This window comes from Equus quagga, chromosome 7 (assembly GCF_021613505.1).
Source record: "Equus quagga isolate Etosha38 chromosome 7, UCLA_HA_Equagga_1.0, whole genome shotgun sequence".
Lineage (NCBI taxonomy): Eukaryota > Metazoa > Chordata > Mammalia > Perissodactyla > Equidae > Equus > Equus quagga.
Genome location: NC_060273.1, coordinates 15,510,657 through 15,537,990, shown reverse-complemented (window position 1 = coordinate 15,537,990; position 27,334 = coordinate 15,510,657). Strand labels below are relative to the sequence as shown.

At 42.3% G+C, this 27,334-nt stretch overlaps 1 protein-coding gene across 1 annotated transcript in view; it reads right to left on the bottom strand.

The window, feature by feature from the left end:
* Nucleotides 1–27,334, bottom strand: part of LOC124241981 (uncharacterized) — a 136,257-nt gene that overhangs the window by 81,753 nt on the left and 27,170 nt on the right. The window contains exon 2 of the mRNA XM_046666401.1: nt 1,849–2,696. Coding sequence (XP_046522357.1) covers nt 1,849–2,696 — 848 coding nt within the window. The remainder of the gene's footprint in view (nt 1–1,848; nt 2,697–27,334) is intronic.

Genomic DNA, 27,334 nt, shown 5'->3' with positions numbered 1-27,334 from the left:
GAAGTTATAAATATGAAAAGGGAGAGAACTAGAATGAAGCCTGTGGAATTGGACTGGAAGTAGAGATACTGATATCAACTCATGGTTTTTCGATATGTAGGGATACAGAAAAATATTTAAATCTAAACAAGTGTATGTGTGTTTGTGTATATGTGTATACCCATATACACATATGTTTCCTAGCTCTCTTTTGGCAGTATTGACATCCCAACAGCAAAGAGCACAGCTAGCACCCAGATCTTGAGTTTCTAAATGTCATTCTCCACTAAAAAAGAACCAAGTATCCTAGGAAAAATGCCTGATTCCAGGGCTGGGCAAGGGAAAGCACAGATGAGGCTGAACAACATCTTTTTGTGTCAGAAAAGTAAGGAAATGCTCAAACAGTTATGGGATCATGTCAAAAGGACACAGAAGCTAGCTTCATGGCCAAATCTGGGATATTTTCAGCATCAATATAAATTTAGTAATTGATTATAACCCACTGAGTGAAACAGGTATCCATCAGTTAATTCTAAAAAATGAATAAATTAAGTTTAATGAGGAAGCATCTCTGTACAAAATTACAGAGAAAAAGAGTAACTTTAGAGAAGTTTAGCACACACTATCTTAATCAAGTCATCAAAGCTAGTATCACTAGTAATAACGGAACAAATCAAAATTGTGTACAACCTGATAAAATACAAGAGAACAGAATATGACTTCTGTGATATTCTTGCCAAAGATGTTAACCTGAATCTAATCAATGAGGAAACATACAAACCTGAGGGACATTCTACAAAATCACTGGTCCAAGACTCTTCAAAAGTAGTAAAGTCATGAGTGTCAAGGAAGACTGAGGAATTGTCTGGATGGAAGGAGACATGACAACTGAATGTAACACATTCTAGCCTGGATCTTATTGCTTGAAAAGGACGTTCCTCGAACAACTGGAGAAACTCGAATGAGGCCTAAGGATTACATGGTAGCAATGAATCAGTTATTTCCTGATTTTGGTGGTTGCAGAGTATTGTTCGTAGGAAATATACACTAAAATGGGGGAGGGGAGATGGAGCATTGTGTTAGCAACTTCCTTCAAATGTTGGCTGGGGGAGTTTTGGGTACTGTTCTCGCTTTTCTGGAAGTTTGTTTCCAAATAAAAAAGCGATGAGACTGTCAGCTTCCTTACTCTGCTTGCCACATTAACCTTTAAAAAATTTCTTTGCCAATCTGATAAGCAAACAAAAAAGAAAAAAAAAAAGAAAAAGGAATCCCCCTTCAATAAAATCTGTTTCCGAGCACTAACTCCCGTCCGGCATCCTGGATGACACATCGTATCTTTTGTTGATCTTCTGTCTCTCCCCACTGGAACCTAAGCAGTGGTCTTCCATTCCCTGCTGCAGCCCAGGGGCTCAGGGCGGCGCCCAGCACCCGGCCCACAAGACACAGGTGACGACTGACGGATGAGCGACCCATGCTCAGCTCTCAGCAAATGGCAGGGACGACCAGCAGCCTCGCGACTCCCCTTTGGAACGTAAACTGCACGAGGGCAGGGAATCGTGCTTCCGTGCGCCGGGATGTCCCCGGCACCTACAACAATCCCTGGCACACGGAACACCCGAATCAACGTCTGCCGAGTGAACATCCGTCCTGTGCGCCAGGTCTACACAGGTCTAACCCGCCAGTATCTCCCCGGAGGTGGGAGGCGTTGCCCCGTCACTCCCATTTTACAGCTGGGAGAGCCGCTTCCCAGAGGCCGGAGGGCGGGGCGCCTGAGCAGCGTCCAGCGCGGACCGGGCGCTGCCGGCCGCTGGGCCGAGGGGCTGGGAGCTCCGAACCGCCTCGGGCCGCCCCCTCAGCCCCGCCGCTCACCTTGGCTCCGGGCCGCCTCTCCTCAGGTTCCGAGCGGGCTCTCCGCGCCTCGGCCGCCCTGACGTGCTTGCCCGGGGCGCGCCTCCTCTTCCGGCCCTTCTGGAGGAGCGCCCCGGTCCTTCCCCTCTCGGGCTCCATGAGGCTGCGCAGAAAGACGGGCGGGAGCTGAGGAAACCCCGACGCCCGGCTTCCCGAGCGGGGGGCAGCAGGGCGTCCACGGCTACCGCCTCCCTCGGACCCTCCCCACTTCCGTTCACACAGCGCTCCCCGCCGCGGAGCGAACCGCGCCGCCCCAGGCCAAACGGTTTTACCTTCCGCGCCGGAAGCAGGATTCCAGACGGTTCCCCAAGGGCGCAAACGCGCCTCCGCCCGTAGGAAAAGACTGAAGGGGGCGCTGCCGGCCAGGTCCCCGGGCCGAAAACCACTCCCCACGTCCTGGAGCCCCGACTCTCCTCCCGGGCCCACCGCGTTTGAACGGACCGGAAGTGGATTCCGGCGATTTCTGGCAATTGGGCCATGAAGCGAAAGGCGTGTCGGGAATGGTGGCCAAGAGGCTGGCCCAGTACGCGAGGGAGTTCCCGGCGGGGTCGCTCCGAGTCCCCCGGTGGCGTCCGCCGCAGGCTGGGCAGGGGCGCGCGGCGTCAGCCTCCGTTCTCTGCAGCCCCGGCGTCTCCGACCCGCGCTCTCACGCCCCGGCTGAAAGGTGTCGGCCTGGAGCCTCAGGCCGCCCTGTGCGCGAGGTTGGAAGGACCAGGGTTCTTGACTGTGTGGCCTGGAGCCCGTGTCGGCGCGTTCTAGGCCTCGGGAAACGACTGGACGTGACAGAGCCTTGTAGACCGGTCGCAGGTCTCAGGCAGCCCCCAGCGCACCCTTGAAGCCGTTCACCCCACCACATCCTAGTGAGCCGTGTAACTCGTAATGTGGATCGTTGTGGCCTTCTGCCTGATGCCTGGAAACGCTGTGCACGTTTCCGACTTCTAGAACTGGTGTAATAGAGAAAAGCGTCCGTTCAGAGTTGGATGACCCTGATTCATGTACCAAATATGTGTTCTTTGGCAAATTACCGAATTCGTTTTCTCATCCATTACATATAGGTAGCAAAAGTGACTACTTTGTACAGTTGTTGAGGATTAAATGAGGTCGCCATCTTCAGTGCCTGCTATGTAGTAAGCAATGGATAAATGTCAGCTATTATTCCCAACTCCCCATCACACCTCATAAACAAAAAACTAGAACAGGAGGCGCCTGCCTAAAACTCTGCCTACTCATCAAGGTGGTCTCGCCATGCTTAAGACCTCAGGAAGCTCATCCCTTTCTGTGGACTCTGCATCTTTGGGATCCTTTATCATATATTACCTTCCAGTAGATTACCATGAATGTGTAGTTTCTTTATCCAGATATTTTAAGCTCCTAGAAGACTGGACCTGCTCTGTCTTGTCAGAACTGTGCTGTATGCACAGCAAGGGCTTGAAAAATGCAGAGGCAAAAATAAGAAGCTTTTCAGTGCATCTTTACCTCTACAATTACTTGAGTTCCTCAGTATTACTGTAAAATAAGGGGAGCAGAAAGAATTAGTCTAAGTTTGCAATTGTGTACTTTGAGACTTATGCAGGTAAACTGACTACTAAAATCAAGAGAGGGTGGCAGTTGGTACATAAATCAAGGTCTTTTGCCCTCAAAGTCTAGTTCGGTTTCCTCTCAATCACAATACATTAATAATGAGGGTTATACCATTAGTTTGTTAGCCTATTCAAACAGGAGTGTGAATGAGTTTGTTGAACATATTGGGTTGTTTTACGTTTTCAGGCAGTTTGCATTAATTAGGAGAAAGTCAATTGCACCAGCAAATGGAAATCTAGGAAGAAGCAAATCCAGTAAGTAGTGTGCTTAGTTTCTTTACATGTTGTAGCTGCACTTTTCACACTGGTAAAGCATAACAATATCCTGACCTTTTGCAGAGCAGTTGTTTGACTACTTAATTGTCATTGATTTTGAGTCGACATGCTGGAATGATGGGAAACACCACCAGAGCCAGGAAATAAGTAAGTCTGGACTGCTGATGGCCAGGACTAGCACTTGATGAGTAACTTGAAGATTTATAGATAGAAATGAGTCAACGGTTAGTTTAAGAAAACGAAATGGTCTATGAATTGGTAGTTTGCTATAAAACCTGATTTGTCAAAAAAAGAACAAGAACCTAAATACCTAAATGTGTCATCACATAAAATAATTGTTTTAGGGTTACACACGAAATCTCAATTGCATAGAAACTAAAAAAATACCTTTGTAAAAAAGGAGTATATTTCAACTTCCGTGTAGCCTTCGTAATTTAATTGTGGAAATATGTTCATGAATTTTAAGTAGATAGACTCATAGCTTCAATACTTTGACTTACTCTTTGGCATAACCTTATTATAATCATTATATCACACTACTTTGGTCATTTTAATATGCTTTTACTGAAACCGATTGTTTAATAATGCTATATGATCGTAATCTATGTTTAATTTAGAGTGATTACAGCATTAATTTAACAATTACATATTCAAGTGTCAGTTGCATCTTTCATGTAGTTGAATTTCCAGCAGTACTGCTGAACACATCAACTGGAGACATTGAACCTGAGTTCCATGCTTATGTTCAGCCTCCGGAACATCCAGTTCTTTCTGAATTTTGCATGAGACTCGCAGGCATGAAGCAGGTATTTCCAGCAGTTTAAGTTCCAGCAGTGTAAGCCATTTTTTCTTGCTGTGTTTAAGATCCACCTAGCTGCATTTTTAGTGTGTGCCTGGTGCTTTGATGTGCGTTTACATAGTGGTTGGACAAGTTTAGTCATTTGGCTGAATGGCAAATCAGCATCAGCCTATGGTTTGTCTGCCTGTAGCCTTCATAGGTGTCCAGCTTAGTGCTGTGTTTCCCATCCTGCATCACCCCAGGGCTGATGGATCTTCCTGCAGCCTCACAATGCTTCAGATTCTTTTTTTTTTTTTCCTAAAGATTGGCACCTGGGCTAACAACTGTTGCCAATCTTTTTTTTTTTTTCTGCTTTATCTCCCCAACCGTTCCCCCCCCTCCCCCCCCCGTACATAGTTGTATATCTTAGTTGCAGGTCCTTCTAGTTGTGGGATGTGGGACGCCGCCTCAACGTGGCCTGATGAGCAGTGCCATGTCTGCGCCCAGGATCCGAACCCTGGGCCACCGCAGCGGAGCACGCGAACTTAACCTCTCAGCCATGGAGCCGGCCCCTGCTTCAGACTCTTGAATCTGTAGCTGAAGCCATTGAAAATTGTTCTTAGACTTGGTGAATATTTTTACCAATAGTAGGTCTGTGGTAAGGAAGAATCTTGGGAAAATGATGCAGATATTGTCACATATATAGGAGACACTCATTAAGTGATAGGTGATGTTCTTGTTATCATTCTATTAGATAATATGTTCAGACATCCCATTTGAATCAACCTCCGTGAGGACTCTTACTTACTCTTCTGTAAAAAGAGGCATTCCTGTTAAGAGTGAATCAGTCAAATGATAGCCCTAACTGATGGGAGAAAGCCGGCTTGCTGAAGAAACCCCTCTGAGTTTCCTTTACTTCTCCAAAGCCTGAGCTGTGTGAAAGATGTGTCAGAAATGGTACTATAAAACAGAAACGAATTTTATGAAGTCTGGGGATAGAAAGAGAGCCACTTATTTTACAAACGGGGATCAAAGTCTCTGGATATTATGAAAAATTTCCACAGGGCCCCAAGCATAGATAGGATAGTAGTGAACACCTCTTATAAACCCATAATTCATTTTATGTGTATTTGATTTGGTAATGGTAGAATTCAGATGTGGGAAGAAGATTGGAGCACAACTCTTTGTGGTCTCAGATAGAGGCAGAGTGACCCGACCCTGTGTATTTTGAACATGAGAGGGCCAGTAAGTGGTTACCTGGAAGCTCATCTGTATTAGGTAATATCTGAGTACCTGGGCAGGTCCTGAGAGTAAGAAAGATCAAAGTTGGAGAACTGTTTCTAAATCAATTCCAAAATCACCATTATGTCTTTGCCTTTGTATTATCATTAATTTCAGGGCACAAATGAGAGTTGACTATTTTTAAATGCTTTTCTTTTAAGAGTGTAAGAAATGAGCTGGATGTTTCATAAGGTAATGGCATGTTGGTGAATGAAGATATGCCATATTTGAACATAACGTGTTCTTTGCTGCTCCATAAATTGCCTATGAACTAGGTCAGGTGCTTTCTTCATGTAATCATAATGTAATATGCTAATATCATTTCCTACCACAAGTGCTTCCTTCTGTAGAATACATGTCCTTGTTCACATAGCTACAGTGAAATTTAGAGTGAAGTGATTATTTAGCCAACTCTGAGGCTTGATACAATGCTTGGTGCTTTGGATCTGTGATTTCTCATTAATCTTTATTGATGATGATAAACAATTCCAGTTTGCAGGTACCCTAGAGAATTCTGGGGTATATGGAAAGATGCTAATCTTAGCAGCTTGGAAAAAATCCAAGTATCTTTGAAAGGCACTGGGCTCATTAGACTATAATTTTTCCATACTAAGGAACATGATGCAGTCATTAAAAAAGCATAAGATATATGATCACATACTGTCATGAATAAAGCTCTAAGGTACAGTGTGGAATGAAAAATGCAAGCTTCACCATGACACACAGAATGATACCATCTGTATAATCTCTCCACAATAAGAATATATTTCCATGGGGAGAAATAGGTGGATAGCTATAGGTTTAGATATACATTTATTTTAAAAAGTTCCAGAAGGATCTATATCCAATAGGAGAGGTGGTCTTTTTCTTTAATGTTTACCTTTTTTTACATGTAATATATTTTTATTTAATGTTTATCTTTTTGAAGGGAGGTATGATTACAAGTTAATTTCACACATCCAACCTTTTGATTGCAATTAGGTTTTATATTCCTAACTCCTTTGGAGCCAGAAGATGTGTACTTCAGAAGTCTCAATGGAATAAAAAAATCCCACAACCTAGTGGAGTTATTGTCTTAAATGGCAACAGGATGGATGCTTTAATGAAGGGTAGAATTGGATCTATTTCAATAAATTGAGGATTCCTAGTCTCATTTGTGGCACCATGAGTGGAAGTGGACTCTTTGGAGAGATCTTCTGTTACCTGGCAAAACACTTGTGTGGAAGCAGTTCCTGGTACGTCCCTGGATTTCTAGGTAGAGCGATGGTGGGAAATCTGGACAGGGCCTGTGCCACCAAGAAAGGAAAAACAAAATCTGTGTGAAGATGAGAAAGCCAGTGAGACTGTTGGGGAAATGTCCAGGGGAGAGGATCACTAGCTTCAAGACTCAACTGGAGCAAGTCCTTTATCTTAATGAGTCTTGGAAGAGGATTTAGCTGTTCCTATCTGGATCTAGGAGCTACCATGTTAATCACCCTGTAACTGAATGGATATATAGCTTGGCCTTTACTTCTGGATCCCAGAAGCCCCTTTCTTAGCTTTTTATTGCTTTGAACAATAAACCTGGATGTTGTCAGTAAACTTTTGGATTTTGAAGGTATTTTAGATATTAACACAGCATTTTAGAGATTGTATGATGGAATCCAATAGACCCAGTTTTCTTCCTGGTTCCACTTCTGAGTCCTTGGGCGAGTTACTTAACCTCTCTGAGCCTCAGTTTCCTGAGTTTCTACCACATGGGTTTATTGGGGAGATGAAACAATGTGTGTTAAGTGCTAGTACATGGTCAATAAAAGCTGCTGATATTAATGTTATCATCATCTTCATTATCATTATTGCCTTTTAAAAGTTTCCTTTTCAGTGATTCAGCTGAAGCAGCCAGCTCCTCCTGATTCCAAAGAGCCTAGAGAAGTGAGAGGACATTGTTCTCAGAAGGAGGGAGAACATCTTCAGGTCAGGATCACATTTCAGATTTAATTCTTGATTCACCTCATGTTGGGCATGAGTTGTTGGGCTATTGCTAATGTTTCCTTTCTGGCCTTTGCCCCGGCCCTCACAGGGAACTAGTCTAACGTTTAGAAGAGACTCAGGGCAGAAGGTTGCCATGTGATACAGAAATACACAGGCTGCTTGGAGCCAAGCTCCCTAGACATTGCTCAAAGACAAAGTTCCACCAAAGACATCACCCAGACCCCACAAGACATCTGTTGGCTAAAGGTCCATCCACTGTCTAAAGAGAAATGGGAAAAAACATCTGAATTCTGTTGCATTGGTACTAGCAACAACAAGAAGAATTGCTAGTTGTCAAGCACTAACCTGTGGAAATAAAAACCACTCAAATGAGAACAAGCAAAGGCTATTTACTCAGAGTTTGCTATAGCAAGGGAGTCGGCCCCCATCATTTGCAGTTTGGCAGACATTCAGGCAGGCAGAGGACTGTAAAGCTTTATAGTGGAGAGAAGGGAAGGATCTGGATGCCCCCTGAGTGGAGGCTGTTGGCATGGGGAAGCTGTAGGCGGGCTAACTAGAGGTGGACGTCCTATGTGATTGGTTAGGGGTGCATGTTTGGCTGTCACTGGTTGGTCCTATGTTAGAAGCGGGACAAAAATTAGGGAAGCTGTCAGTTATTAATTAATCCCTGGCCATTTGGGGCTGATTGCTGCAGGGGTTATTGTTTGGCTTCCTGGGCTGGTTGCTGGAGATAGCGGTCTGACTTCCTCCAAGTCTGATTTGGAGATAGCAGGCTGGCTTCCTGGGCTGGTCTGTAGATAATGGGTTGGTTTCCTGGGCTGGTTGCTGCAGACTGTGGGTCAGAGTTCTATTTTGATATGTGATCTGGCCATTGTCCATTTGTATATTCAGTTTCTTACACCATATATGTGGTACTGTGTTCAGTGCTTTACAAATGTAAACATACTAAATACTTTCTTTTATATAAATAGAAGCACACTTTCCACAATGTTCTGCACTGCTTGTTCTCCTGAACAGTGAATACTGAAGATCTTTCCATATCAAACATATAGAAGTGCTGCATTTTTAAAGTGGTAGCATAATGTTCCATCAGATAGATGCACCATTATTTATTTAACCAGCCTCCAAATCCAACCTTTTTGCTATTACAAATTAGGTTGCAATAGCTATCCTTGTGGTGATGACAGCTTGCATGTATGGCAATGTATCTGTGGGGTCAATTCCTGGAAATTGACTGCTGGGTAAAAGGGCATGTGCATTTATAATCTTGAGAGATATTGCTAAATTTCACCTCAAATTATATCTAGTTTAATTCTTAGAAAAACCCTGTATTGACTGGCATTTTGATAGACGAGGGAACTGTCTCATAGACATGAAATAGCTGGTCCAAGGCAGTGAGTGCAGCCTTGGAATTGGAACCTCGATCTAGCCAGTGGGCTCTGAAGCACTGTGTCCTACTGCCTCCTCCCCGTGTTAGGGTGGCTACTGTTATTAATCTCCAGCTACACGCCAGGCACTGAGCTAAGCATGCTATGTACAAGAGCTCATTTAAATCTCACAACCTTAGGAGGTAGATGTTACTGTATTTAGTTAATCTAAGATGCCATCAATTAGGAGTCCCACCATTATTCTGTGACTCGTCAAGAAAATGCAAAGCAATCCTACTTAAACTTGGGCATGCTTTGATTGTAAGGCACTTCCTGATTTTAAAAGAGTGAAATGTAAAAAAAAAGTGCCTCAGGGAGTCTACAAAATACAGCATTATCCCATTTTACAAATGAGGACACTGAAGTATCATCAGGTGAAATGACTTGCCTAAGGTCACAACTCGTCATTGGCAGAATTAAGGTTTGAAAGCTTATCTGTTTAATGCCAGAGCCACCTCGGTACTCAATATTTTCCTTGCTCTTGTGCTGGGAGCAAATAATTATTTGGAGTCAGGGCTTCTCCAAGTAAAGTAGTGGTACCAGGGAATTCTCCAGGTTTAGATGGCAGAGCAAGAGGGCTTTGAAATGTGCAGGACTCTTATCCTGGATATAATGAGCTAAACTGCCACTGCCACTGCCTCCTGGTCTAATCATCTCATGTTCTAGCACTCTGTTCTGACGATCATATTTTCCTGCTTAAAAAAACTCCTTCAGTGGCTCCCCACTGCTGTTGTTACCGAGCCCTCAGGGACTCTGACCCGTAAGTGGGTCCTTTTGCCCAGAGCCAGTCACACCAATAGAGCGAGACTTGGTTCAGAATAGCAGAGCAGAAGCATTATGCATTGATCAATGAATGGAAGATGCAGAGCTCATGTTCTAAAAGACCTTCTCCCCGAAGGGAAGGTGAGCAGGGTTCTCATGGAATATGAAATGGGAGGTGTCTCTGCATCATCGCTCAGGGGAGGGGATTTGGGGCATGTGCAGAACTTCCCTTCTTGCACACAGCACCTTTTGCGTGCCTTTCTTTTTGCACATGGCACCCATTGCCATCTTGGGCCTTTCTGGTTTGGACCGTTTCTACAGTTTGGCCATCTGGCAATGTTCTGCGTTGGTTCCTGTAAGCAGTACAAGTTAAAAACAGAGCCTTAGACATGGAAAATGTTTTAGGGACTTCCCTGGGTGACACTATCATGATAAAGGCCATATGCTTTTCTGATATTCAAGGCCATCACCATCTGGCTTCACCCTCACCTCTCAGTTCTTTTCTTTCCACACCTTATACTTCAGCCAAACTGGTCCTGTGCTCCATACATCCTCTTGCTTTTTCTCTTCCAGCCTTTGGGTTGATTTATACTTGTTTCCTTTGCTCTGAGTGCTCTTTCCACTCTCACCTCCACATAATCAAATCCCATATACAGAGTTCACCTCCAATGCTTTATATGCCCCTCTCTTTTGGAAATGATTGCTCTGTCCTCTGAGTCTCCTAATGCTTTCTCCTAAAGAACTGCGAACTTTCTGCCGTGCATTAGTTATTCATATGCTTGTCTTGGCCCTCTGATTAGCCTGTGGACTTCTTGAGGGTAAAGTTCACACCTGACTGCTCTTTGAACCTGTCCTTTCTCCTGATCTAGTGACCAACACAGTAGAGATCAGATACCACCCTTACTGTATGGAGACGTTCAATGAACACAGAATTGGAAATGACATTAGATAGAGACCTTCAAACCTGCTCTCAATTTCTGCACTCTTTGACTACTGACTTCTTTAAGGCAAGTTGATCCTGCAGGGTCCTAAATCCATGTTTAGCTCTCCTTGATTGCTTATATCGTTTGATATTTGCATTAGAACACAAGATCTGTTAAACACCTGCCTGTAGGCCTGTGACCCAATTTCAGCCCTCCAGGTGCCTCAGGTCCCCTCTTACCTCAGTTTCCCCATCATAATGATGTGGGTGGTTCTGGCATTGTGTTGTGAGGGGGGTGAAATTGGAGACCAGGGACTTGGCACAGATTATAATCCTAGGTCTTAAAAAAATCACTGTGAAAGCTCTTTTCTTTGTAGATCTGGGTGACTTAGGGATATTTCCTGATTCTCAGGGTACAACCATGTGACCAAGAAAATCTCCTTAAATTCTGTCAGTGTCTGTCTTATTGGCATTATGTTCCCTTCCAGATACCAGGGCTTTAGGGAATCTTGCATGTTATCCAGAAGACATTGTTATGAATTCATAGATTGCATAAATGAACAACTTCAGTTTCTCCAATTCTAATTCTCTACCTGATATCCACTGGTTGTTATAGCTCATAAAGAGACAAAGACTTTGTGGTGAGGTTGGGCAACATGTATATGTGTACCTACCTCCCCTAAGGGATCTTTGGGTAGAGTTTCAAGAACTTGAGCATGGAGTCAGAACACATAACCTTTTGTCTTAGGCAGAATTGACTGTAAGTTTGGGAAACCAAAACAAAGGCAAGCCAATTACTTCAGTGGGTGTTCAACCAAAGAGATTGAAATCAGTGTCAATGCTGGAGGAAAAATTAACTAGATCAGATTTGCCAAGAGATAGTATAGTATCCATGAGCTATTTAAAAGATTATTTTTGTAAGTTGATTTTCTACCCTGCCCCTTTGCTGTAATTGTTGATTGTTTCTAGGAGCTTTCCGATGGACTTTTTAGGTTTTCTATATATAAAATCATGTTGTCTGCAAACAGCGAGAGTTTCACTTCTTCATTGCCTATTTGGATTCCTTTTACTTCTTTTTCTTGCCTACTTTTTCTGGCCAAAACCTCCAGTACTACGTTGAGTAAGAGTGGTGAGAGTGGGCACCCTTGTCTTGTTCCTGTTCTCAGAGGGATGGCTTTCAGTTTTTCTCCATTGAGTATGATGTTGGCTGTGGGTTTGTCATATCTGGCCTTTATTATCTTGAGGTAATTTCCTTCTATCCCCACTTTGTTAAGTGTTTTTTTTAATCATAAATGGATGCCGGATCTTGTTGAATGATTTCTCTGTGTCTATTGAGATGATCATGTGGTTTTTGTTCCTCATTTTGTTAATGTGGCGTATCACATTGATTGACTTGCGGATGTTGAACGAACCCTGTGTCCCTGGTATAAATCCCACTTGATCATGGTGTATGATCTTTTTAATGTATTGCTGTATTCGATTTGCCAATATTTTGTTGAGGATTTTTGTATCTCTGATCATCAGCCATATTGGCCAGTTGCATTTCTATACTCTAAGAACGAACTAACAGAAAGAGAACTCAAGAACACAGTCCCATTCAGAATCGCAACAAAAAGAATAAAATATCTTGGAATAAATTTAACCAAGGAAGTGAAAGACTTATATGATGAAAACTACAAGACTTTCCTGAAAGAAATTAGTGATGACATAAAGAGATGGAAAGAGTCCATGCACGTGGATTGGAAGAATAAACATAGTTAAAATGTCCATACTCCCTAAAGCAATCTACAGATTCAATGCAAATCCAATGACATTCTTCACAGAAATAGAACAAAGAATCATAAAATTCATATGGGGCAATGAAAGACCCAGAATAGCTAAAGCAACCCCGAGAAAAAAGAACGAAGTGGGAGGCATCATAATCCCTGACCTCAAAATATACTACAAAGCTGTCATAATCAAAACAGTATGGTACTGGTACAAAAACAGGCATACAGATCAATGGAACAGAATTGAAAGCCCAGAAATAACCCTGCACATCTATGGACAGCTAATCTTCAACAAAGGAGCTAAGAACATACAATGGAGACAGGAAAGTCTCTTCAACAAATTTGTTGGGAAAACTGCACAACCATAAGTAAAAGAATGAAAGTAGACCATTCTCTTACACCATTCACAAAAATAAACTGAAAATGGATCAAAAACTTGAAGGTAAGACGTGAAACCATAAGACTTCTAGAAGAAAATATAGGCAGTACACTCTTTGACATCAATCTTAAAAGGTTCTTTTTGGACACCATGTCTTCTCGGACAAAGGAAACAATGGAAAGAATAAACAAGTGGGACTTCATCAGACTAAAGAGCTTCTACAAGGCAAAGGAAAACAGGATTGAAACAAAAAGACAACCCACGAACTGGGAAAAAATATTTGCAAATCATATATCTGACAAAGGGCTAATCTCCATAATATAAAAAGAATTCACACAGCTCAACACCAAAAAATCAAACAGCCCAATCAAAAAATGGGCAGGGGATATGAACAGACATTTCTCCAAAGAAGACATACAGATGACCAATAGGCACATGAAAAGATGCTCATCATCACTGATCAGCAGGGAAATGCAAATCAAAACTACACTGAAATATCACCTTACACCTGTTAGAATGGCTATAATAACCAAGACAAAAAATAACAAATGTTGTAGAGGTTGTGAAGAAAAAGGAACCCTCATACACTGATGGGGGAATGCAAACTGGTCCAGCCACTATGAAAAACAGTATGGAGATTTCTCAAAAAATTAAAAATAGAAATACCATATGACCCAGCCATCCCACTACTGGTTATCTATCCAAAGAACTTGAAAACAGCAGTTCAAAGAGACTTATGCACCCATATGTTCATTGCAGCATTATTCACAGTCACCAAGACGTGGAAGCAACGTAAGTGTCCATCGACTGATGACTGGATAAAGAAGATATGGTATATATATATACACAATGGAATACTACTCAGTCATAAAAAATGACAAAATTGTCCCATTTACAACAACATGGATGGACCTTCAGGGTATTATGTTAAGTGAAATAAGCCAGATAGAGAAAGCAAACACTGTATGATTCCACTCATATGTGAAAGATAAACAAACACGTGGACTAAGAGAACAGATTAGTGGGAAGGGGGTGGTGGGCACAAAGGGTGAAGGGGCGCACCCGTAAGATGACTGACAAATAATAATGTACAACTGAAATTTCACAATGTTGTAAACTATCATAATCTCAATTAAAAAATTAAAAAATAATTTTTTTTAAAAAGATTATTTTTTAAAAGAGTAGTATGATGACATGGGATTTTCATCTTAGATGCCGAGTCTAGACCCAAACCCCTTATAAGCTGTCATTCTGCCTTTGTGTTTATTACTACATATAGTTGTCAACACACTTGTTCACCATGGTTCTGTTAGCAGAGAAGAACAGGAAACATACAACAGTGTGTCTTTTGAGTAATTGCCCTGGATCCCTCCCCAGCTACATGGACCCACTGTTCTTCTTCTCTCTCCAAGACTCTTAGATTTCTGGCTCTTCAGTAACTTGTTTTTTATCCTTTTGTGTATACCTTCCTACTTTCCTTTCCGTCTTGTTCCTTCTCTCAGTATTGACATTTTCTGCAGGCTTGGGTAAGAAACTCCTTTCTTAGCTTTAGTCCCATGAAACTTTCCCTTCATTCCCTGAGAGAAGACCTTTCAGACATGTACAGGTTGTGTGAGGACTGTCCCTTAAAGCCTAACTAAATCCCATTCCCAAACCATACTGAAAATACTTGACCAGTGTGGGAGCTCCTGTTGTCCTGTTGGTTAAACCCACGACCATTGGACCTTGACTCCTCATCCTCATGCAGGTCTGCTTCAGAGGGGCAACTCTGTGAGTTACAAAAGACGCAACAATGAGTTCCAAATGCAGCTTCTCTGACTTAGAGCCAAGGACCCTGGTTTGGTTATCTGTGCTTTTGGAAAATAGCAGCCCATATCTTGGCATAATCGGGCATGATTTTTAGGGGGCCTGCTGCCATTTTTTGTTTTTTAAAAAATTTTGTATTGATTTTTGTTGCATAAGAAATATATGAGGTATTTACACTCCAGCCTTGTTTTTCCTCAGTGAAAGATCCTCTGTTCAATCTGTAGCTCAAGTCAAAAATCTGTAGGAATCTTTACTGCTTCTCTTTCCTATCTACTCACTTACCAACTTATCTACCAACCCCGCATGCTAACCATTGACAAGCCCTGCCAACTCTACCTCCAAAACATATCATTAGTCTGTCTATTATCTTCACTATCTCTGCATGGGGACTGGACTAGGGTGAGGTGAGTGAAGCATTTGCCTCAGGCATGGTATTTAAGGGGACACTGACAAATTCAGTAGTCAAGGTAAATAATATTTTAATGCCTTATTTTTTTAAAAAAACTAAAAATTAATGCAAAAATCTATGGTAAAGAAAATATCAAAATTTTAAATAATACAGTATCCAGCCTAGCACTTGTATGACTCACCTCACTTGGCCACTGTAATCCTGCCCCTGGCTGCAATAAAACTTTATTTGTAAAAACAGTCAGCTAGTCTGAGGGCTGTAGTTTGCCAATTTTATTTTTTTTTTTAATTTCAAAAAAATTTAAAAATATTTTCTTTTAAAAGGTTTATCAAATTAAAGTTACCTTCCAGTGTCATGGTGGAGTGAGTTGTTCCCTTTGTCTCTCCCCTCTAAGTTACAACCTGTAGGACATCCATTGACTAACAAAGGATTTCTTGCACAGCACACCAGAATGCCTGAGAGGTCCATACATCTATACTTCTGAAGGTGGGTGGACTGGACCTCCAGGAGGCAGGAGAGCAGGTCCCTCCCCCTTTCCCAGCAGTGACAGTCCAAAACATGGATACCATTGGCAGGGGCGGTGGTGCCCTGACTTGAGGTTTCAAAAAGCATGCTGATGCTGGAGACCAGAGGCTGCAGGAATAGTAACAGTTCTCATGACTCAGCCCCTCCAACTCACCAAGCAGTGGCACATGACACTTGAGACCTGAGGCTTCAGTAGCTGAAGAAGTACCCATGACCCAGCCCACAGTGGTGGCACCCCGACACTGACCCTACCAGCAGTAGGGGCTGCATACAAGACCCCAGGCCCCTGGCAGCAGCAGTGACACCCATGAACCCAGTGCCCCTGGCAGTAGTTCTCCCAGGACCCCAAGATAACCCCAGGCGCACCCAAGCCTGTGGAGAGCCAATGGAGGGCCAGCGGGGGATCACAAGACCCAGATGACTCAAAAAGCAACAGAGGTGCTCCCAACCTGGTGATCTCAGTGGCAGCACCTATAACTGGAGCAACATTGTAGGCAGCAGGTCACCAGCAACCTCGGAGACACAAGCAGCACAAGAAGGGCACTGATGATGCCTCTGGCAGGGGCAGTGGAGTGTGGAAAGTGCAGGCTCTCAAATACAACCAGAAGCAACTCAGAATCAATGTAATGACAGCCTTACCCACATAAGAAAGGTGTTTACTACCACAAATGTGCCGGCCCAGGATCAACTCTTCAAGCACCGTGAAGAACTACAGTAACATGTCAGAAGAGAAAGAAAATGATATCTCTCCAAAAGCCAAACTTGAAGTCACAGAAGATCTCAACCTAACTGACAGAGAATTCAAATAGATGTCATGAAGGAACAATGAGTTACAAGAAAACTCAGAAAGACATTTAATGAACTCAGGAATAAAATTAATGAACAGAAGGAGTACTTCAAAAAGATTGAAACTCTGAACAAAACCCAAGCAAATTCTGGAGATGAAGACCACAATTAATGAGATGAAAAATAAAGTACAAAGCATTGAAAATAGAGAATGTGGAAAGAGTGAGTGTGGAAAGAGAAAATGTGGAAGAGAGAATTGGTGAGATCGAAGATAGAAATCTAGAAATGGTTCAGGTGGAAGAGGAGACAGAATTAAGATTTTCTTTTTTAAAGATTTTATTTTTTCCTTTTTTCTCCCCAAAGCCCCCCAGTACATAGTTGTATATTCTTCGTTGTGGGTCCTTCTAGTTGTGGCATGTGGGACGCTGCCTCAGCGTGGTTTGATGAGCAGTGCCATGTCCGCGCCCAGGATTCGAACCAACGAAACACTGGGCCGCCTGCAGCGGAGCGCGCGAACTTAACCACTCGGCCACGGGGCCAGCCCCGAATTAAGATTTTTAAAAGTGAAGAAATTGTACAAAAGATATCCAACTCTATTTGGAAAAGCAACACAAGGACGATGCGTATCCAAGAAGCAGAAGAGGAGGAGAAAAGAGCAGAGAGCTTATTTAAACAAATAATATCTGAGAACTTCTGGAAGCAACTGGATACACAAGTACATGAAGATAGAACTCCTAATTATCTCAACATAAAAAGACCTGCTCCAAGGCACATTATATTAAAACTCAAAAGTCAATGCCATTACCATAGGGGAAGTTTAAAGGGGTAAAGGGGTAAAGGGGCACATATGTATGGTGATGGATGAGAACTAGACTATTGGTGGTGAACACGATGCGGTCTATACAGAAACTGATAAATAATAATGTACACCTGAAATTTACACAGTGCTGTAAGCCAATACGACCTCAATAAAAAGGAAAGAATACATTCAAACTCCCAAAAAATCCAATTTAAAAAATGGTCAAAGGACTTGAGTAGACACTTCTACAGGAAAGATATTCTTCAAGAAAGACCTATTTCTACAAATAAACAAGAAGCACAGGAAAAGATGCTCACCCCACGTTCATTGTAGCATTACGCACAAAACCCAAGACATGGAAACAACCTAAATGTCCATCAACAGAATCTGATGTGTTTATACACAATGGAATATTATTCAGTCTTAAAAAAAGAAGGAAGTCCTGCCATTTGTGACAAGATGGATGAACCTGGAGGACATTATGCTAAGTGAAATAACACAGAGAGAAAGATAAATATTGCATAAATTCACATTTATGTAGAATAAAAAAGCATGAACTCACGGTAACGCAGAGTAGAATAGTGCTTAGCAGATGCTGGGGGATGGGGAGAAAGAAGAGATAGCGATCAAATGTAACAAACTGTCCATAATAAGGTGAATAAGTTATGGAGACAAACGTACAGTATGGTAACTATAGTCAATATTGTGTTATATCCCTGAGATTACTAAGAGATCTCAAGTGTTCTCACCACACACACACACACACACACACACACACACACACTCAAATTGTAACTATGTGAGGTGAAGGATGTGTTAATTAGCTTGAGTGTGGTGATCTTTTCAAAATGTACTTATTAACAAAATATCAAGGTGTACACCTTAAATATATACAATTCCTATTTGTCAATTAGACCCCAGTAAACCTGGAGGGAAAAGGAAAAAGAAGGTCAATGACAAAGAAAGAACATTAAGAGTGGCCAGTGAAAAGAAAATAATTTAGAAAGGAACCCCCATCAGTCTAACAGTAGATTTCTCAGCAGAAAATCTACAGGCTAGGAAAGAATGGAATGATAGCTTCAAAATATATCACAGAAATATATCACTTAAAATATATATATAGACACAGAGAAAAACTCATGTCCGCAATCGATATACTCACAGACAGAGAAACTCAGACTCTCAGGTCTCTAATGCAGAATTACACCACCAAAGACACGTGCACACACACACACTCCTGGACCCTCACCCCTACCCCAGCCCACAAGACAGCTCCCAAGACACACAGACAGCCCTGGCACTCAATGGAGGCCACCGCAGGCAGACAGGATGAATAGACCCCGGCATGACCTGCCCCACCTAAGCTGTCATGGCAGGGAGCATTTTCCTGATTCCAAACCAAGTGCTGGGGATCTGCCTCATGCCAGGGCCTTCTGGACAGCTGTGCCTGGGTCCTGAGATGCCAGAGAGTAGTGACCAGGGTAGAGTTTCTCTGGGGATAGGGGCCCAGAGCAGGGACAGGGACCCTGACAGGGTGCACTTAGAGTGGGTGTTTTGGATGGGGCTTAGCAGATCCCAAGGAGAAGAGAAGAAGAGAGGCAAACCTCCCCAGGACCCTGCCATGCCTCAGAGTGGGCTGCACCCTCTCCCACAATAACAACAATAACAGTGATGCCATCATCAAGACTATTATATGACAATATTATCATCACCACAGCAATGACTGACCATCAGTCCCAGGTCGAGGGGCTGAGAGTTGATCATGGCCACCTGGTTTGACCTCCTCTTCTGAGCAGACTAGACCCTAAGCAAAGCTGGGCCCTGGGCAAAGCTTCTTGTTGGCCCCTTCTCCCTCTGGAGTCTCCAGGCCTCAGCCTCCCCTTCTCCCAAAATCCCTTCCCAGACCCAAGTCCCCTACCTCTGACCCTTTCCTCAGCCTGGGTACAGCCTCTCCCTGACCACTCTGAACCTGATTCCCCATCTGTACAAGGGGGATAGACATGGTACCGATCTGAGGATCCCATGTGATGATGCCTGCACAGTGCCATGCTTAGCACAGGCCTGTAACAAGAGGGGCCTTTGGTTGTGTCATTACTGCCTTTAATGAATGTGCATCTTCTAAGGCACAAGTTCTGGGAGGACAGATGCCCCTGGGAGATGATGCTAATGTGCACAGGGGCTCAGCATGTGGCTGCTTCTTGTCCTTATGACAGTCTTTGGACTCAGGCATGGACACTCCCATTGTAATGAAGGAAACCCACTCAGGGACACACATCTGGTAAGCAGCACACCTGGGTCTCAAGCCCAAGGCTCCTGGCCTGGCCTCCAGGGCCCATGAAGGGCTCCCCTGCATAGGAGGCTGCCAGTGGCTTTGGAGAGTGAGCTCCTCCTCGGCTGCAGGAATGATATCCCGTGTTCCAGGCCCCAAACCTCTGTCACTTCTTCTTCCCCTCAACTCTGCTGGAGCTCTGATCAGGGTGACCCTGGCACCCTTCATGGAAGTCCCCAGTCGCTTACAGGCTGGGCCTCTCTCCCGTTCACTTCTGGGCTGGTCTGACTTCCACGCCTTCTGTACTGGTCTCTCTTTGAATAACCAGGACAGCCCACCTCTGGGGTTCTTTAGGCAGCCAACAGCATCTAAACAGAATTTTATATGCACTGTTGTTTTGTTGTCCTTGTTTTGCTTGATTTTTATGGTTTGTTAATATTTATGGTAAAAGACACTGATTTTCCACCATAATAGTGATAGAAGGTTTCCTGTTTGGTATAAATTTATATAATAATAAAAAAGGTGGAATTTAAAGCAATGATTTTAAGCTGCCATCAGCCTGAATGAGTTGGGGAAACGCAGTGTACAATCATGCAGAAGAGCGCCTTAGGGAGCTCAGGATGGGGCCCAGGAGAGTTGGTCACCAGTGGGGTTTGTCCTATTCACCTGGGTACCCAGGCCCCTGCCCACCTGCTTGGCTCTCCCCACCCATCACTCCTGGTGCTACCAAGCTCTCTCCGTATTACCCCCATGTGGCCCAGGAGAGAACTGATGAACTTTCTCTCTTAAAATGCTCACTTTCCTGGAGATCCTGGGAGATCCATCATGGGAGTCAGCTTACATATTTCCCCTATTAAGGTTCATAATGTAAAGCCATGCTAACAGGTAGTAAGATGACATAGATAAGTGACATATCCACTGCTGTTTCAGGTGATAAAATATCTGGTTCATTAGGAATGATTTCGAGACCATACAATCATGTCACATTTCTTACCATTCAATCATAATCATATCATTCAGGTAAAATATAGCCTCTTTTCATTTGGGATTTCTCCCTACAGTTGTATTTTATTTATCATATTTATAAATATTGTAATATTTCTAAACATATGGAAATATTTTGTTAGCTTTCTATCAATGACTTCTAGCACAATTACATTAGGAACATGCTCTGTGTGATATCATTCCTCCAAAATATATTGAAATTTGCTTTATAGCCCAAATATATAGAGTTAATTTTGTAAATGCATCATATGTGCTTAAAATTAATGTGTCCTCGGGGCCGACCCCGTAACCTAGTGGTTAATTTCAGCGTGCTCCACTTTGGCGGTCCAGGTTCAATTCCCGGGCATGGACCTACACCGCTCATCAGTGGCCATGGTGTGGTGGTGACCCACATACAAAATAGAGGACAATTTGCACAGACATTAGTTCAAGGGAAACTTCCTCAGCATAATAATAATAATAATAATAATAATAATAATAATAAGTCCTCAACAGTTGTTTTCTGGGTATAGATATACGTATACATCTACAGTATTAAGATGATGTGCTATTAAGATCTTTTGCATCTTACAGATGTTCTGTCTGCTTTTTGTATGAATCTCTGAGGGAGGGGTGTGAAAACCTCCCACTCTGCTTGTGTATTTGACTCTTCTTTCACTTCCGTCATCATTTGCTTTATATGTTTTTAAGCAAATGCCCATGGGAAATCTTGGGAGGTTGGAAAGGAAGGAGGGAGTGTCCAGAAGTGGGCAGCAGGGGACCTGGGTTGGGAAGGACCGGAAACCAAGTCTTTGAAGGTTCCAGAGAGGACCTGTCATTGGGATGCTCCTGGTGAGGCACCAAGTTGGGGAGGGGCATTCTAAAAACGAGGTCACGCAGAGTGTGCACTGTGATGAACCAAAGGTGAAGGCAGGGGATTGGTCAAGAGGGAGTATAAAGGATCGGGATTCCTAAGGCAGCACCCAAGCAGGAGAAGGTTTAGAGGAAGACGAAGCCCTTGTCCCCTCCAACTGCTCCTGAGAGTCCACTTCACCTACTTCTTGTGTCCTGCTGACCTACTGACCTGTCTGAGCCCTCCTCCCTCCCCTCTAGGACTTGATCTCACCCAGTACTTTCCCTGACCCCCTTCTTCTTTTCCTCCCAGGTGTCCAACACCCCCTGTCCTGGCACAGCCCCGCCACAATCCCATCCCGAATTCCAACTCCTCCCTGGACCCCCTCCCCACCCATCTCCTGAACCCCTCCACATTTTTGCTTCCCAGTTGCCTTCCTGGAAACCTCAGGGCCCTTGAGAGGATCAGGACATGGAGGTGCAGGGGATGGTCTTGTGGCTCCTCCTGCTCAGGTCTCCCAGTTACCCAACCATGAATGTGAATAAATATCAGACATCACTGGTATCTTCCTTTTTATTGGGCTCTTTCCCATGGTGGTTAATAACAGCTTTTCATGGGATCCTTGTTGGGAGCTCAGACATTCCTGAAGCCTGAGGACCTCAGGGCAGGTTTCCTGACCAGCCTGAACTGGTTCTGGCCACAGCTGTCCACATCAAATTCTGGTTCTGTCAGCACTGCTTGGACCAAACACAACAAGGCTGACAGGATGGAAACCTGAAAATAGTAACTTTACAGCTTCAAGAAGGATTTATGAATATACTGAAAGCCGTTGAGTTGTATGTTGTCAATGGGAGAACTGTATGATTTGTGACATATATCTCAATAAAGTTGTTTTTAGAAACATAAGGAACTCTTATTTAATAAGAGTCATGGGAGTTAGACTGGAAGCCTTGTCAAGATCCTGCTTCAAGATATGTAAGTGTAGGGTCCATCTCATGTGTAGTTTGTTTTCCTATAAGTACATGGTTCATATATGTGAAGGTTGGCAGTCCTGGGAACAGTCGTATTGAAGCATTGGTGTTGGTACTAGTCCGTTAAAAATTGGGATGTCATTTGTGCTCTGTGCTTTCTGGCTTGGTGACTTTTATCAACTTTTGAGTCATCTCTTCCTTTCTGCTCTTGGAAGCTGCCCCCAGGAACTCTGTGTCCCACCAGGATGATGGGTGCCTGGAGAAGTCCCTCAGAAAATAAGTGGCTGCATCCTACTGGGATGTTTATAATGGGGAAATCATTAGGAGTGACCTGACCAGGAGGTGAACAAGTTGTCCTGTCTTCAGTAAAGTGTTTATGTCCAGAGTGCTGAATTATGCGAAGCAAAAAGGGTCCTTAATGTCCTCAGGATTGCCCAAATTTAAAGAAATTCAGATTTCTACTGTGAAAGGTTTACTTTCTCATTCAAAAACATCTCTACTGGGGCTGGCCCCGTGGCCAAGTGGTTAAGTTTGCGCGCTCTGCTTTGGCGGCCCAGGGTTTTGCCTGTTTGGATCCTGGGCGCAGACATGGCGCTGCTCATCGGGCCGTGCTGGGGCAGTGTCCCACGTGCCATGGCTGGAGGGACCCACAACTGAAGATACACAGCTGTGTACCTCGGGGCTTTGGGAGAAAAAGGAAAAAAAATCTCTACCTTCAGGAGAGGGAGGGAGGGAGAGAGAAAGCGAGAGAGAGAGAGAGAGAGAGAGAGAGAGAGAGAGAGAGAGAGAGAGGGAGAGACTGAGAACACTGTAGAGATAAGTAGATTTGTTCGATTGGCATGCACCAGATTCTTAGAGAGGGATCTGGAAAGGTCTAGTGGTCAAGAATAACCCTTGCATTGAGGCAGAATCATCCCACATGAATAGCTCCAATCAAAGAAGAATCTATTCTATTTCTTTTGAGTCTACAAAGGAGGAAATTTCTTGATAGTCTCCATTGAAACATTTCCTTCTCTACCTAGGCTACATTCTCATAGATGAGTTAAGCTCTCTTTCCCTACTTCATCTTTGAGAACCTGGATAAATTAACTCGTTTTGCATTTCCCACATCCACCCTTGTTCGTGGTCATTGACTGTCAGAATCTCAGCTTTATTGGCTCCATTGGATCTCATCTAGGTACGAGTCAACTACTGATATCAGTGTCCAGACAGTTGCCAGATGTAACGAGAGTGCCCACGACTGGGGATGTTTAACCAGGTAGTGACCAGATGGTCTTTGTCTTTTTTGTGCATTTGATCCACATGTTTATCCATTGTGCTGAGAGCTACTGCTCTCTCTCAGACAGTGGTGACTCAAAGACGGTGTCTGTTTCCCATGAGCACACATTTTACTGACCCCAGCTGTGAGGGCTGAAGAGGAAAATGTTATAGATTTCAGAGGCTACTTTCTAGAGAAGTTTTATTTGCACAAAACTGAAGTTTGGTATGTGGATTAGTACGAATTACATTGTGAGTTTGTTTTCTCCTAAGATCCTTGTAACTCTAGTTTCTGTAAAACAATGTTTGCCTTTTATGTTGCCTTTTGTTTTGGTGAACATACATTCCAGAAATTTTGTATTCCCTTACAAATTAATTTTCATGGTTGCTATTGCTTGATTTAGGTGCAATACTATGAAATATGAATGTGAATTCTTTTTATTAGCTATGTGGAATTGTGTTTTTAACTAACTTCAATTCTCATAGTTTTAATCGTCATATATAAGATCACAGTATTATGCAAATCTTTATGAACTTCCGAAATCTGACATTATGTTCTCTGGTCAGAATCAAAGTGAATATTGAAAGAATCCTCAATGGTTTTAGAAAATTAGATTAAACAATAATCTATGCTTAATTTTTGTTGGAATAGTAATCCCAGTATTATTATAATAGTAGCTGCCCATGTCTCTCAGTTATGTGCATATTTATGAACATCTCTCTCTCTCTGTTATTCTCATTTGTATCTTAAACATACATCTTTGATTGTTATTTTTGCTCATTCCTCCATATATTTGGGCATATTTTTGAAGATGTTCCTAAGAATTTTATCCAAGTACTTCATGAATATACACTAGAAGACCTAGGCTTCCAATCCTCTATAAGTTTGATTTTACTTATTTTTCAATTATAAATTGACTTATAAATTCACAAGTTCTGTTAACTATTTAAAAAATATTTGCAATGTGTTTGTCAGCAAATAAAGCAGTTTGCGTATCACACGCAGCTTAACTGTGGTATAATTTATGCATAATAGCAGCACATTTTTAATGAATACAGTTTGTTGATATTTGACATATGTATGCAGCAATGAAACCATCACCATATTAAGATAGTAACCACACTCATCACTCCCAAAAGTTTCCTGCTGCTCCTTTGTGACCCATCTGTCCTCCCTCTCCTCCACGAGGAGATATTTGAGGGGTATGCTTACCTCCTGGAGGCTGGTTTAGGGTTTCAAAAGATGACTCTTTGTGACAGAGATACTGTAAATGTCTTGAGGTTCTTTATTATCTACAATATTATTTTAGCTAATCCATATTCTACCTGACCATTTCCATCTTGGTCCTGATGTTTTTGGAATTCTGTGGAAGTTGACAATTATTATTACTTCTTTGGGAATTTCTGCATTCGTCATTTTCCTCTGGAGAACTGCTGTGAGTATACTAAAGTACTTTATGGATATTTGTTAGGTCATCAATAAATAGGAATTTTGATAGTCACTGGATCTTTTATTTTCATTCAAGACTGCAAATTTCCCTTTGAGTACTGCTTTCGCTGCATTCCAAAAATTTTGATAAGTCCTATGTTCATCATCATTTAGATTTAATTATTTAGATTTAAATCAGATTTAATTTAATTTAGGTTGAATTATTTTTAAATTGCTGTTGAGACATCTTCTTTGACCCATGTGTTCTTTAGAAGTGTGTTGTTTAATCTCAAATATTTTGTAGTTTTCCAGTGATCTTTCTGTTACTGATTTCTAGTTTAAACCCATTGTGATTTGAGAACATAGTTGTTATGATTTCTTTTACTTTAAATTTGGTAAAATGTATTTTATGGTCCTGAATATGGTGTATCTAAGTGAATATTCTATGTGAGCTTGAGAAATATGTGTATCCTGCTGTTAGATGAAGTCTTCTACAGATATTAATAGATCCAGTAGATTGAAGATGCTGTTCAGTTCAACTGTACTCTTATTGAATTTCTGTATTCTGGATCTGTCAGTGACTGATAAAGGGCTTTGAAATCTTCAGCTATAATAATAGATTCATCTGCTTCTCCTAGTAATTCTATCAGTTTTTGCCTCATGTATTTTGACACTCTGTTTTTAATACATACACATTAGGGATTTTATGTCTTCTTGGAGAACTGACCCCTTTACTATTAAAGTGACGCCCCTCATTATCCCTGATGATTTTCTTTACTCTGTAGCGTTGTTTTGGAGGATAATTTCACTGGCTACAGAAATCTAGGTTGATGGTTCCTTCCTTTTAACACTTTAAATATTTCACTCTACTTTCTTGTTGATTGCACAATTTCTGAAGAGAAGTCGAATGTGTGTCTTATCCTTGTTCCCCTATGGGTAAGATGTTAACTCCCCTGTCCCTACCCTGTCCTAGGCTTCTTTCAAAATTTTTTGTGTTAGCTTTTCTGTAGTTTGAATATTATATGTCTAGGTGTACATTTTTTCTTGTTTGGTGTGTATCCTGCTTGGAATTCCTTGAGCTTTCTGGACCTATGGTTTGGTGACTATCATTAATTTTGGAAAATTCTCAGTCATTATTTCTTCAAATATTTCTTCCTTTCCTTTCTTCTGCCGGTGTTCCCATTGTGTATATGTTATGTCTTTTGTAATTGTGCCACTGTCTTGGACTTTATGTGCTGTATTTTCGGATCTTTTTCCTTTGCATTATTCTTTTGAAAGTTTCTACTGACATTTCTTCAAGCTCCTTGATTCTTTCCTCGGCTATGTCAAATATGTTAATGAAGACACCAAAGGCATTTCTTATTTCTGTTATGGTGTTTTTGATTTCTAGAATTTCCTTTGGACCCTTAGAATTTTCATCTCTCTGCTTACATTCACCATTTCTTCCTGAATGTTGTCCACTTTTTTCGCTAGAGCCATTACCCTGTTAATCATCATGGTTTTCAATTAGCCTGATAGTTCCATCTTCTTTGCCATACTGAGTGTGATTCTAATGCTTGCTCTCTGTGTTCAAAGTGTACATTTTCTTCTTTTAGTCTGCCGTGTAAGGTTTTTTTGAAAGCTGGATGTCGTGTCCTGGTTGAAAGGAAGAACTTAGCTAAATAGGCCTTTAGTCTGAGAATTTATATTTGTTAGGCTGAATTTGCTCTTAGGTGAGACAGGAAGAAGAGAGAGCTCTGGAGTTGGGTATTTCCCTTCACCAAGGTCACTCAGTCTTTGGAAAAATATCACTTAGGCTCTGCTAAAGTAGTTTCTCTTGCATGAAAGTATTTTTAAGAACAGAATACCATGAGTTTATTTCTAAATGGCTATTTTCCCCCTCTTCCTGCCAATAGCATGAGGGGATTTTTCTCCAGTATTTCCTGTGAGAACCTGTTAGGAATCCTGGAGATAAAACTCACACAAGTATGGCAGCTCCTCAAGACTGGGCACCCTGGCATTTTTAAATCTCTTGCTTGTCCATGCTGAGCATCCAGGACTTTATCAATTACACTATAATTTTTCCTACCATGGCATTCTGGTTCCCACAGAGGTGTCGACCTAGGTTTCTGCTCCAATAAGTGGTGATTGTCTATATCTGCAGGTCCATTTCTCTAAATCTGCAGGCAGCGTTTGGCCCTGTGACATCAGTTCTCTGAGAGATATACAAACACA